The following is a 14,981-nucleotide window of genomic DNA, read 5'->3' on the forward strand; positions in this document are numbered from 1 at the left end:
GCACTGTGGAGCTTCTGTCATGAAAACAAATTCCTCGTATGTGTAAACATACCTGGCAATAAAAACTCATTCTTCTTCTTCTTCTTCTTCTAAATATTTTTTGGCATAAAATAAAAATCGATATTTTGACCCATACAATGTATTGTTGGCTATTACTACAAATATACCCCAGCGACTTAAGACTGCTTTTGTGCTCCAGGGTCACATATGAAAACGCGTCGATTTTTACAAAGCTCATCGGTCTGAAAATGAGAGGTGTTTTCTGATTGGCCAGCAATCCAGTCCGTTGTGATTGGCCGAATTCCTCAAGCGTGTGACAGAAATGTTACGTCCCTTACCATATTGTGATGCCTGCGGCAATCATATGTGACGACCCCGGGCTGGACTCCGCTTCGTCCATGGTGAAAGCCGATCCGGCGATCGACAGCGCAAAGTTGAAGTATTTCCTCAGCGACCAGCACGAATCAGCTCCAGGCATGACGAAGCGATATCGTCCTCTTTTGGAAGGCCAAACAAAGTAGTTTCGCTTTCACAACGAAGCACACAGCGCCTTCACGACATGGCGGCGGCGGCAACAATACTACAGCGAGAATAAAAGTTACGCCTTCTTTCTTTGCGTGAACATTTGGGTGGCGTTATGCAAATCTTCCCAGATATCGTGTTAGAACTAGCCGTTTTAGGTAGGTGTGGCTGACTCTTAACTTTTATGAAAAAATATCTCTTTGGATTAGAGACTTTAGTCTTTGCAACTTTACAGATCTTCTTTATGCACCAAGAGTTTGTAACTCTGAAAAATTGAAATCGCATCATATGACCCCTTTAGAGTCTTTAAAAACAACAATTTTCATTATCAAGAGCTCTTTATTAGCAATAGCACTTCTAATAACCCCCCTGTTATTGAACAAACTGTTTATGATTATGCTGTTATTTGGGATTTTTCTCAGAATGATTTAGTTTTGCAGCTCTTTTAAACTGATCATTAATCTGTTAGAAATATGCCAGTAAAAACAATGCTTGTCCCCAAACTGTTATGATATGTAGACAGCGAAAGGGGTGTTTATTGAAATGAGTGTTTATTGATGGCACTGAGCAAACAAGTAGGGAGCACATGAGTTTTATGGACAAATAACAGTTCTTGAGACTTAGAGAGTTGAATAATGTAAAGTCCTTTCCTTAAAGATGCAGAGAATCGTGGATGGCTTGAACGGAGCAGATAGATGGAGCACATACACCTCACAAACAGGTAAGTATAGGGTACACACACACTGTAACGGGACGACTGAGACGAGAAACGTGCGGATCCAAAGCTTTATTCCAAAACATAGTCAAAACAGGCAAGGGTCGGACAATGGCAAACAGGTATTTAGAGGACAAGACAGAAGAGTAATCCGATAAACAGGCATAGGTCGATCAACGGTGAACATAATCCAAAGGTTGAGGCAAGCGAGTAATCCATAGACAGATAATAAATCCAAGCGAGGTGCGAACAGAATCCAGACGACAAGATGAGAGAGAAATCCAAGACAGGCAGGTAATCGGGAAACAGGCAATCACGTGACTAGACTTAGATTAGAACTAGAAACTCAAACTAGGACCGGGAACAGGCTCCGTAAAGTAGCTACGCTAAACAGCATAAATGCTAAACAATACTCTGCGATTTGAAAGAGGAAAACCATGGCTTATAAAGTGTTTTAGATTGGTTACAGCTGTGTCTGTCATTAATGCAATAGATGCTGGGAAATGTAGTTTGTGGTGACATGTGGAAGTCTGTGTAGTATGACAGTCAATATAATGGAAGTGTGATCTCTGGTGGCAAGCGGATGGAAGTCCATGGGCAGGATTCGTGACACACACATAGGAGACTTGGAGGTACGAGTCTCCCCCCAATCTGCCCCCCCCTCGAAGGAGCAGCTTCCAGACACTCTAGAAATAACACAGTCCAGGAGGGTGGTGGAGGGCCAGGTCCATGTATTAGATGACCTGGGCTGCGCTCCAGTCCATTTTTTTATGTCCTTCACTCGCCAACTTCCATCTGTCTTGTTTACTCGGATGAATGCCAAATCTGACCTCAGAAGACTTCAGAGGGTAGTCCGGACTGCTGAGCGAATCATTGGTACAACCCTCCCTTCTCTCCAAGAACTGTATTCGTCCAGAGTGAGCAAAAGGGCTGGCAGAATCACTCTGGACCCCTCACATCCAGCTCACTCCCTCTTTGAACTGTTGCCATCTGGTCGACGCTCCAGAGCTCTGAGCACCAGAACGACCAGACACCGGAACAGTTTCTTCCCTCAGGCCATCCATCTCATGAACACTTGACAATAACTGTGGAACACACACTATTTATTCACTCATACACTTATTTATCTAACACACACACTCAGTCTACATTTCAATTTGCACATAATATACCTGTACATACAACTGTCTATTGTTATATACCTGTACATACAATTGTCGATTTGTATATTTTTATTCCTTAGTTACTTGTTCTATTTTTTATTATCTGTGTTTTTGTTCTGTCACTGTCATTCTGTTACACCGTGGAGCTTCTGTCATGAAAATTAATTCCTCGTATGTGTAAACATACCTGGCAATAAAAACTCATTCTTCTTCTTCTTCTTCTTCTAAATATTTTTTGGCATAAAATAAAAATCGATATTTTGACCCATACAATGTATTGTTGGCTATTACTACAAATATACCCCAGCGACTTAAGACTGCTTTTGTGCTCCAGGGTCACATATGAGCATCTCAGAACTGAAATGTACAATTGACAAGACCACACAAGTGACTAATGACCACAAATGGGATTTAATAGCTTGCTGAATAGAGTAAAATGTAAAGTGGCGACCTCATGTGGTGAACGTGAGAACTGACAAAAGTGGCATATTTATTTCATTATTTTAATTATTACATAACTATATATATATGTATGTATTAGAATATACAGGTTTAAACAATTCGAACTAAAAATTTTAAGCTTTTAAAAATACTAATTTACTGAAAAACATATTTACTCCACCCAACAGTCTCTGAAAACAACAGATTACGCACGCCGAGCTCGCTGTTTTTAAGCGCACGTACAGGCCCCGCCCATCACTGCTGTGGGCGCCTCACATCAAAGGCTCTGTTTTGCGAAGTGGGCGGGACTTTGTGTGACGCGGACCAATCAGAAGGCTCTTCGCCTCAGCGGCTCCAGAGCGCCGCGCCCCAGAGACGCGTACCGACAGAAACAAACGGTTGCAGAAAGAAACAGTGGACAAAACCCCTCTAACGGAGAAAACCCTCAAGCTAACCGACTGTCCCCGAGTCGCTGTCCTCTCCAACCGCACATCTAGACCCACATAAGCGTAAGTTTCTGTTTCTAATTCCCGTTCTCTCTGGATTATTCTCCTCAGGGTTTTAGTAGCGCGGCCTCAACGCTAGTTACGCTAGTGGCGTTAGCGTTTCGCTTTCTGCAGGACAAACGCGTTTGTCGTGTATGTTTTGACACTTCTTGTGATTTGGAGGTCATTTGGCCGTGTTCTGACACGATTGTGGCCTTCTGTAACGATTATTAGGTGTAACGTTAGAGTGGACAGTCGCGCGAGGGCCACTGCAACTCTGCACAAATGAAAATAAAAGTCTTTTCATTAGCCACTAATAAAGTTGGACATATTTTGTAATCTGCAAAATGTGGTCATCTTTGTTGCATTTGTGTGATTTTATGGAGAATGTCGGCAACGTAGTTTATCTTCAGGTTATTTGCGTGTGTTTTTAAAGTGGTGTTTATGTCATCTACAATATAGTAATATGATAGCCGCTAGATTTGATCAATGATAGGCTCATGTTGTTTCTTAGTTGCACAAAGTGAGATTTATATACATTTTACTATATATATATATATATATATATATATATATATATGTATGCATGTGTGTGTGTATGTAAATAATTTATTTATTTTATTGTTATTTTATTTTAATTCTTCTTAATGCTAAGCAAAAATTATTTATTTTATATTTTTGCACTGTTTTTCTTTCAGCTTTTACCCCCTTACATTTACCCTTGATAAAACCCCTTGCTTTATTTCATGCCAGTAAGTTAGTTTTTCTTTAGTGTCAGGAATATGCACACCATCCACTTGGAATAGACACTAAATGGCCATTCATGCTTGGCCGATATATCGGTTTATCACTCTTATCATTAGGCCTGTTGTGTTGTGGGATGTCTGCGTGTTTGCTCTTATCACAGATTGGGCTCATGTGTGTGTCACTGGTGTCTTGACAGTCTGTCAGTCAGAGAAAGAGAAAGACTGAAGCGTCTGTCTGCTGGTTTTACCATACGGCCATTACAGATCTATGGCTAATGGGTGTGAAACTCACTTCTGTTTGATTATCAATCTATTTTTTCCCTCACTGGTTATCCTCTGTTGGGTTGCAGGGGGTTTCTAGCAGCGTGTTGCTTTAATACAACCCTGGCAACATCAATATGATAGAAAAAGCCAATAATTAATAACTATTGATAATAATCAATTATTTTGGCAAGTAATAGTTCTGTAATATCTTTACAGTTGTCAGAAGTTGTTGCAGCTTACGCATGTTAATGCATTTTGGACATATTAAAGTTATTTAAACGTGGCTCATTAATTAGGAGTCGAAATGATCAGTTTTATCAACTACTTTTTTCAGTTTCGAAGGTTTTTCACTAGTAGTATGATGGTGAAACCCCTGGATTGAGTGTAATTCTCTCTCTCTCGCTCTCCGTCCCACGCCCACGACCCTCTAGAGGGACGAAAATGTGTTTCTCATTTTCATCTCTCTTCCCCTCTTCCTCTCTCCTCCCTTTCTGTCGCTCAGATTTTCATACATGCAGTGCTGTGTTGCTTTAAACAGGAAATATTTTGTGTGGCGTGAGCAGCTGTTTGCAACACAGTCTTGCGTGTGTTCTTAGCACGGTATAAATTGTCTGAAACACAGTTCTGTTTCAATGCTTGAACCTCCATACGCAGCATTTTGAAGCATCGTTGGCGAGATCCAGGCACAAGAGCTATTAGAAATGTGATTATGCTGTGCTTTAAAATTCCTTCATTTTGCCAAATTTAAAGGCAGAGTTGCATGTGCATTTGGAAAAATAAATTTTTTAAAGCTTAAATGAAAGAAAAACTGAACTAGCATTAGTAATCGTGGTAATCTTTTATTTACAACTTCAGAAAAATCTTTTTTTTTTTGCAGAGAAAGAAGAAATAAATGTTAAACATACAAAAAAAATGCATATTTGTATTTTTCCAATAATAATAGTGTTCTGTGAGAAATTTTGCAGTCAAATAAAATTATTATTCATATTTTGTTTTAATACTAATAGTTTAATACTTACTAATTTATTATAATTTATAAATATGAATTAATTAATAATTTTTTTGCAGAGAAATCCTGTAATGCTTTGTGGCAAAACTCAGTAAAATCCATCCATGGTGGTTGCAGAAAGAGAAATGTTGATTATAAATATACTTAAAATGGATTAATTACCAAAAAAGCTGAACTTATTGTGGCTTAAATAAAAGCATAATTTATTATCCTGTCGACAGCAAAATGCAGAGCGTTTCAAATCAGTCATTTTTTTTAGTTTGAAGGGTGCTGACTATAGTTAGTAGACTGCAAGGCAGCTCACGAAGTACTGGAACACAGCCCATATGTTTATAATTCATAATATATAACATAGAAGGAATGAGATTTTCAGTGTGTTGTATTTCTAAATAGATTTGGGATTTGTCGAATATGCTAAAACCTTTAGATTTGTTATTTAACAGGCCAGAAGTGATATGTTAAATATGTGCCCAGTGTAAGGAGGGTCCATCTCTCTGCATTTGGTGAATGTGAGTTATGTGGTTTATGTGGAGTATTCAGATCTACTGGCCCATGGCCGCATTTAGACCCGCAGTGTGCCAGGAGTAATGCAGACTGACAGTGACATGACATTCCTCAGATACACACCATTTAAGATGTTACACAGCTGCTGTGTGCTGTGGCCACTGTTTTCATTTGACCAAACTTTATTAATGTTCAGATAGAAACATTTAAGAGCAAGAATGAGTAATTTGCAGCTAGTTAAATTATGAACTTTTGATTTGTCAGTCAGTACATTTTGCAGTCATTCTGCAGTATTCACGTCTTTACAGAAAATGATATTATATTGTATGTTTTTATATATTATGTAAAAAAATGTTATCTTTATTAAATATGTCAGTAGTTATTAATTTTTAAATTTCAGTTTTAGTTATTTTAAAGGGGTCCTATTATGCTTTTTCACTTTTTAAATTTTAGTTTATTGTAGCGAAATTGTACCAATTTTTTCCTTTATTTTAGTAAATCGTGGTCAAGTTGTATTTATTTCTATGTTTTAGTAAATCATGGTCACTCTGAATGGATTTGTTTCCTCATTTTAGTATATTGTGGCCTTGTACTAATTAGTTGCCTCGTTTTAGTAAATTGTGGCCAAATTGCGCACATTTGTTCACTTGTTGTAGTAAATAGTGGCCAAGTTGCACTTATTTCTTTCCTTTGTTTTAGTACAGCGGTTTTCAATTCCAGTCCTCGCAAGAGAACTCCATGCATGAACTGTGTTCAGATTGACATGGTCCCTACACAGTCTTCATTGCTCCCTACTCCCTGAGCACGGAAAATACGTTGAAGTTGACTTAACTTCAGGAACATTCATTCACGGATTTGCACTTGCAGCATCTTCACACAGACGAAACTTACTACAAAAGTGTGATGTGTGCCATAATATACCTCTGTAAATAAATGCAATTTAAATTCACGTCTCGCACACTTTAAAGGTGCAGTAGGAGATCTTGGAAAATGCTAACTTTAGCCTGATAGCACTGAAAGAGAACGTCCCACCCTCCTGCAATCACCGTCCAAAGCCACGCCCCCTGAACGCATATACACTCACTCACAGACCAGAATACCAGAGACAACATTTCTACAATAGGCTACATCAGCGGTCTCCAATTCCAGTCCTCGCACTGGATGTGAAGACGTGTGTGTGTGAGTGTGAGGTGTGTGAAGACGCTGCGCAGCGCAAATCCGTGAATGAATGTTCTGAAGTGAAGTAAACTTCAATGGATTTCCCCTGCTTGGAGAGTAGGGAGCAATGAACACTGTGTAGGGATCATATCGATCGGAACACAGTTCATGCACGTAGCTCACTTCTAATGAGCTGGTTATCTGAATCGGGTGTGTTAACTAAGCGAGACATGCAAAATATGCAGAGCTGGGAGGCGTGAGGACAGGAATTGGGAATCGCTGGGCTACATGTGTCATTCACCGGTGAGAAAACTTTAAAAGTGCTGCAATACCAGGAAGGAAGATCGGGTTGTTGATGTTTGTCTTCCATTCTCTCTCTGTCTGCACAGCGTGCGTGAACTCGCTGATGACGTATCCTGTCTGCACGAACAGGGTGCGCAGAGGTATGCTAATACATACGTTGACAGGCAGGTAGGAAAGCCAATTAAAACGCTCGGACCTTGAGCGGGGGTGCAAGGACTGCAATTGAAAACTGCTGTTTTAGTCAATTGTGGCCTCGTACAAATTCATTCCCCCGTTTTACTAAATTGTGGCTAAATTACACAAATTTGTTCACTTGTGTAGTCATGTGTGAACGGCTTTGTTTTGGTTTTGATGTAAACAAGATCTTCTCTGCATTGATGTTCTCTTTTTCCGCTATATTTTTAATGAACAACGCACGCAGCAGCGGTGCATCTAGTTGCTTCAACTGGATAGGCTAACAAAAACATTATAATGCAACGACACTGATTTCTTTCTTTTGTTTTAGTAAATCGTGGCCTCATACTAATTTGTTCTTACATTTTAGTAATTCATTGCCACATTAAACTAACTCATTTTAGTAAATCTTGACTACATACTAATTCGTTCCCTTGATTCATTAAAGGGGTCATGAACAGCTTCTGTTTTTTGTTTTGTGCTGTTCTCTGAGGTCCACGTATAATGTTATTGGAATGTCAGGAAGAGGAATTTACTGAATTACAGTTAGAATTTAATTCGTCCAACACAAGTAACAATAAACAACTTGTTTTTTTAAAAGTATTTTTCAGCACTGTCAAAACAAATTGGCAAAATAATTGTTGCCATACAGCTCTGAGAACTTTTTATATATGTATATAAATTATTTATTATGTATGTATGTATGTATGTATAACAAAATGTTATTATATAAATATTATAATACGTTTAATATATTAATAAAATGTTTCATATATTAAATAGCAGTGTTGGGTAAGTTACTCTTAAAAAGTAATTAATTACTAGTTACTAATTACATCTTCAACAGTGTAATTAGATTACTGTACAAATTGCTCTCTCCAAAAAGTATTTAATTACTTATTACTAATTACTTTCTAAATCCTATATTAACCATGCCAAGTTAATGATAGGTTGGACACTTTCGTGATCAAGTTAATGATAATGATAGGTTAGACTTTTGCATTGGGTAGGATTAAGGATTTAGAATAAGGTCTTTTAGAATAAGACTTTATTCATTATTTCAGAATAAGACATCCCAGTAATATTCATGCTAATAACCAACTAGTTAATAGTGAGAATTGGACACTAAAGTGTTACCAATATTCTTATTAACTCACCAAAGTATTTAAAGTGAGAAGGGTACATAAAAAGCATGCATTTTAAGGTTAGACTTTACATTTTGATGTTAAATCAACTATTGTATTGTGAATAAATGTTTTACAGTCTATACACAGTATTAAGTTCAATTACATAAGAAGTAACTAATTAAATTACAGAAAAAAATAAGAGTAATCCCCTACTTTACTTTTTCATGGGAAAAGTAATTAAATTACAGTAACTAATTAATTAGTAACTAATTACACCCAACACTGTTAAATAGCAAAGCTCCTGAAAAACTCTGCTCAAGTGCATCGAGGGCAAAAGCTGCTTTAAACACAAAGGATGCTCACACCAAATGTTGATTAAATTTAGTTAATAGAAGTTAATTGATAAAGAAAATCTATTTATGGCATTATTTTGAGAGCATCCTCATTTTACAGCATTTTTACACAAGTGCCTAAAACTTTTAACAGTACTGTAGCTTTACAGGTAGATCTCTTGAAGCATCTTGGAGACGTTGCCACAGTTCTTCTGGATTGAGTCTGTCTCAGTTTGTTCTGTTTCTTCATGTCATTCCAGACAGACTGATGATCAGATCTGTCAAAAAAAATTCAAATTTCGAATATTCGTCAGATTTAAAATAAAAATCCACATTCGAATGCAAAAACGTATGCACTTTTTTTTTTCCGCAGATAGTCATGTTATCTTATGCTTTGAATGATGCGCCCTCTTGTGGCCTCAGGAGAGAAGCCAAAAGCTTTTCTTCACCCTAACTGAAATTATGCATTTTAAATTCGAATATAATTTGAATTTTTATAATTTAAGTACAAAATTCGAATTTAGTTTTTCAGCCATTTTGACCGCCCTAGTGGGGAGCACAAAATCTCACTGGATTATTACAATTAATGGCAAAATGAATGTTTGGAAATGTAAACTGATATTTCCTACTGACTCACTACAGCAAAAGATGAATTTGAAACTGAATTGAAAGTTTTGCTTTAGTTGGTACTCGAGCGGTTCTCCTGCTGGTCTCCAGGACTCCGGGTCACAGTATGTCACATGGTCATGATGAGCAATGATCACTTGTGGTGTTTTGGTTGGGTTTGTGGGTAAATGTCTCACTCTGTGGCTCTGGCTCCTGTCCTGGGAAAAGACATGTGCCATGTACATTTGCATTGTTTCCAGCTTTCCTCTTTCCTGACAGCTGGAAGGATTCAGTGAGAAGCACTCGCTCTAGTGACGGTGCATCTGGAATCACTGGTGGCTTCAGCTGTGGCTGCTTGTGTTCGGCTCGACTGAGCTGCTGCCTCTTCTGCTTTCATTTCACTAGAACTATTCAGCCTTTTGACAATATTCAATATCTACCTCAATATAATTGTGTTTTTTTAAGCAAAATATATTTTTTCTTTTGAATTCCGGTTGAAATATGTACTTTTTTGAGGACAGCATTAACATGCCACTTATTTGCGATCAGTCTGAGCAGCAGTAATCAAGCAGCAAGTGGAGATTATGGAAGATCAATACAACAGCAGATAGACTAATCCATGATATTAAATCTGTCCATGGATTCATCCCACACACACACACACACACACACACACACACACACACAGATGCAAAAACAGAAACATTCTGGTTTTAAAAAACAGATGGGCTATCAATATGCATTCGTGTTGTACATCAGATACACGCTGCTTTGACCGGTGGAGTCACAGTGTAAACTAGATGTACATTTCCTGAAGGCAACAGCAGGGCTTGTGAGGCAGTGAAACTATAGTGATAAAGTATGTTTAAGATTCAGACTTTGGTTCTGTGTGAATGAAATGCTGTAGCAGAGACACTTGTTGTCCAGGAGCCTCTTTTCGCCCACGTTCCTGTCGGCAGATATTAAAATATGTACAGTAATACTCTGCTGTACCTCTCTTGGCTTCATTTAAAAGCACATTACTGCTGTAATTTGTATAATATTGATATTATTTCAAGCAGGTAAAAGTGCTTTTTCCACAAGGATTGCGCAGCATTCAGAACTGATTTTTAAAAATAATTTTAATGCATACTTATTTGTTGATATTAATTATTAACAATTAAGACTTATTATAAATGTTTTTGTAATTAAATATTATTAATAGTTTAATAATTAGTAAATTACAAATCAAATCAACTGAATTTGGAATTGGCCAGTTTAATGCATACTTATTAATTAGTATTAGTTAATAATTAATTTTAATGTTTTTATCGGTAATTATTATTAATAGGTTCATAATTACTAAATTCCAAATCAAATCAACATAATTTGGAATTGGTAAATTTAATGCATCCTTATTAATTAGTAATAATTAATTGTTATTTTTAATGTTTTTATAGGTAAATATTACTAGGGTAATAATTACTTTCTGAATTTGAGTTGAGGTAGCAAACCGAACACAAAATTGAATTTCAAATTTGAATTTGTAGTGTTTATATTTAAGGAGGTATTTAAAGATTTAAAGTGAATTGAAATTCAACAACGTTGTTTTTTGACTATAAATGCAAAGTTTTTTAATGTTGCCTTGAAGTTTGAAGTTTGGTTATAAGCCAAGTAGATAAAAACTTACATTTATGTAGAGTTTAACTGTTTACAACTTTAATAATTTCTTGTTTTTTATGCATATTATTTTTAATCTTACCTTGGTGTTTAATCTTTGACAGTTTAGTCTTGGCGTTTCTGAAATGCACACTGGTGCAGCCTTAATCTTATTTATTCATTAATATTAAAATGTTAATGTAAAAATATCTGCGCAGATATCTGTGATATTGCGTCTCAATGCCAAAGCAGTGAAGAACATCTGCACAGGATCAAATCATGAACGGTGCAAACCCGTGACTTGTGAATATTAATTAGGCAACATGACTGGACAGTCTGTGGACATTACCTAGCAATGTGAGATAATTCATATTCATGAGTCCATTATTTACCATATACCAGCCAGAACACCCTGATAAACACCTAGCAACACATTAGCACCCAAGCACTTAAGCTGGGCTCACACTACAGCAACACCTTAGCAACTAGATAGAACACTCAAACACCTACCTAGCAACCACCCAAAACACTCATAATAGTCTACTGGTGTCATACTTGCAGTCGTTTTAAATTTGAATTAAATATTTTTTTTTGGAATTTGAATTAACTTGACTTATTGAGACTTTTTTTGTTGTTGCGTTTTTCTTGTTATTTCTGAACATACTATGTTTTAGTTTGTACAATATGTGCCTTCATATTTCATGCATTTTTTCTGCAAAGATATTTTACAAGTAATTTGTTTTACATTTACACCATGTTGACAACTTATAATAGAGCTTTCTTTAACTAGATGGTTAATAAAGAAAATGTTACTTGAATCATGTTGTAGATAAATTGATTAGTTAAATGACAAAAATAATAATAATAATAATAAATCAAAATTGATATCTTGAATTGGTCAACAAATAATTTTCTGCCATATACCCAGCCCTAGTCTGTAGTATTGCATGTGGCGCTGTGAGCTTGTTTAAAGCTGAATGTGAATGAGAAATGCAGCAGTTCACTGATGGCAGAAAGGTGCGCAGCTGATTTGCTCATTCACTCACTCCCGCACTCGCTCCTCCCTCCATCACCCGTCTCCCTCCTGTCCAAACTCTCCTTCAGCTCTGTTTTCTCAGCTTTCAGTCTTTTTCTCCGGGAGGATCATAGATTATTTCTGTAGGAGAGGAGAGATAGAGAGACCTCCTCCTCCCTTTCATCTCTCTTCTTTTTTCCGTCTGTTCTTTCATTGGGATTGCGGAGCGGGGAACTGCGGCTGTGATTTTCTCTTGTGGATGCGTTCAGCGATGCGGTGAAGCCGGGGAGAGAGACTCGGGCTGCGGTGCGGTTCACCAGTTGAATGTGAATGAGTGAACATGGAGGTGCCCTGAGGAAACTGAGGTTTGCGGGGCTGCGTCTGTCTTTGCCTGAAGAACGCGTCAGTCTGTGAGTATCCAGAGCAGAAAGTAGTTTCAGAGCAGGTTGCTGGTGCATTAGTTTCAGACAGCGATGCATGGATGCACATTAGAGGCCATGCACTGAATGACATGCTTCTGTCACACAGCTTGAAAAAAAGTGAAATATTGCAAGATTTGGTGTTTGTATTTTTTCGAGTTTTTTACTTCTGTTTAATTTAAATGGGTTGCTTTGCTTTTGAAACGTCTCTGATTGTTCAGTCTGTGTGTGTGTGTTTGCTCAGTGACCTGGTTCTGTTCGCCATTCATTCTTTACTGTGGTTATTACGGTCGCTGCCGGAGATTTGCATTCGGGATGATGTCATCTTTCTCCCGCCACGATTTCGCGTTTATGGTCAATGCGAACGCTGCGGTCAGCGACCTTTAACCAAGACCTGAATCTGTAGGGAACTGCAGTGGACATCTGTTTCACATTCATCCTCTTTATATGGCATCAATGCATCTTATTTTTCCCTCCAATATCAGACAGAGGGAAACCTGTTTGAAAACAGTTATTATTACAGTTCAGTTTGGTGTCGCCGGTGGTCACTTTTAAATAGCAGGACCCATGATTTCACTACTTGTTATTGTTAACTAAAACTATAGTCAAAACTATTAAAAAGTTTTCAAATCTCAATTACTAAAAATAATCTTTTTATAATCTTTATATATTATTTAAGATAAAAATGAATATTAGACCAAAATTAAAAATAGCTTTGGCAACTAAAGAAATAAAATAGTTAGTACTAAAATTGCTAAAACTGAAATAAAAATAGAAATTTGTACAAAAAAAACGAACAACAGTTTTTTCTGGTCCTCGAAACTGATTGGCTGATAAGAGTGCGCTATTAGTGTGACAGAGCTCCTCCAACTGCTTCACCGTTTATATCGGCACGCTGTGATTACCTGGTCTTGATCTTATTGTTATGCATTGATTCTACCCATAATGCTAAGCTGCTGTTTTTCTCTGTGTTTTGTGCAGCGACGAGCTCCACTAAGCTGGAGGATCTGAGCTATCTTGATGAACAGCGGAACACCCCCCTGCGTACGTCCATCCGCCTGCCCTGGCACAACACCGGCGGCAGAGCTCCACACGACAAAGGTACTTCCAAAATCCCATCATGCAGCTGTTTCTATCAGCTTGGTTTCTCCTCTTTAGTTCTGTAGGATCCTCATTAAACATCGAATAATTCATAATTTGCATGACATTTTCACCCCAAATTCTTATTACCTTCATGCAAAACAAAAAAAAGGAAGAAAATGAATTCTCATTCATCCAAAAAAACATTGTTTAAATTGTCATCAGTGATAATATTTGGGGGGGAAATGTAAAAATTATATTAAGAATACAATCCCTGCATTAAGGTGCTTTTTCAGATGTCACCTTAAAACATTATTTAAATTGTCATAAATAATATTATTTGTTCTAATTTTGTCTTTAATTTTTGAAATGCATTTAAATAAAAAAATAGGAATTATTACTGATGAGAATTTAGGCTACTGAAAAGGCTTAATTTACTTTATGTAAAATATTTTTTCGATCTTCTTTTGATTTTGGCATAAATTTTGACCCCCCCCAAAAATAACTACACAACTCTTTATTTATTCAGAACTTGCTCCACAACATTTAGGTGTGCGTTTATATTTTTTGTTAATTGTGAAATAAAATTTTACCTAAATATTTTATTGACCGGTTTGGTGAGATTCACCCTTGTACAGTCTGAAACGGTTGAATGCTCTTTTGGTTTATTTTATTTTGTCATCTGTAAAAACATAACATTTTGAGAGACTTTCTGTATAGATCCTTTTACCCATTCAGGACTTGGATGCGAATAAGCAAACCCCCTCCATACACTTCCTGTGGTGAAAGGAAGTGTTTTAAATGGTTAAGTCCATTAATAATGCAAGAGAACATAGTTAAATACATGTGTTTTTCTGTTTGTCTCTTTCTCTTATATAAACGCTGGTGTACCCTGAGGGTCGAGCTAATGTGTGTTCTGCAGGAGCTGCTGCGTGTGTGTCGGTGTTGAGCTGTTATTCTGAGCTGGTTGAATGTTCTGATAAATAATGAGGAACATCAGAGGTTTGATTCAATCACAGCCAGTGGCAGCAGAGATTCATCAGCTCCTATCAGTGCAGCATTCAGCTCCAGTTGTTTTTATTCCAGTTTTTGCAGGCCGTGTATTAGGTGTGTGAGGGTAGATAGATTCAGTTTTATCTGAAATGCAGTACATGCTTATATGTGTATGTATAGTTTATAAATATTAAATATCACTCTTTGTGCATGTCAATATAAAGGAACTAACATCAGTGTGATCATAACATGATCAGCTTCATGTTCTTATAGAGGTTAGCTTTTGA

The 14,981-nt window shown here is 37.1% G+C and overlaps 1 protein-coding gene across 1 annotated transcript in view; it reads left to right on the plus strand.

The window, feature by feature from the left end:
* The first annotated feature begins 12,532 nt into the window (after positions 1-12,532).
* LOC107585694 (protein TANC1-like) overlaps positions 12,533-14,981 on the plus strand; it is a 70,854-nt gene continuing 68,405 nt past the window's right edge. Inside the window, exons 1-2 of the mRNA XM_016272822.1 lie at positions 12,533-12,608; positions 13,603-13,722. Coding sequence (XP_016128308.1) covers positions 12,533-12,608; positions 13,603-13,722 — 196 coding nt within the window. The remainder of the gene's footprint in view (positions 12,609-13,602; positions 13,723-14,981) is intronic.

The sequence above is a fragment of the Sinocyclocheilus grahami genome, unplaced genomic scaffold (genome assembly GCF_001515645.1).
Source record: "Sinocyclocheilus grahami isolate Dianchi unplaced genomic scaffold, SAMN03320097.WGS_v1.1 scaffold73.1, whole genome shotgun sequence".
NCBI lineage: Eukaryota > Metazoa > Chordata > Actinopteri > Cypriniformes > Cyprinidae > Sinocyclocheilus > Sinocyclocheilus grahami.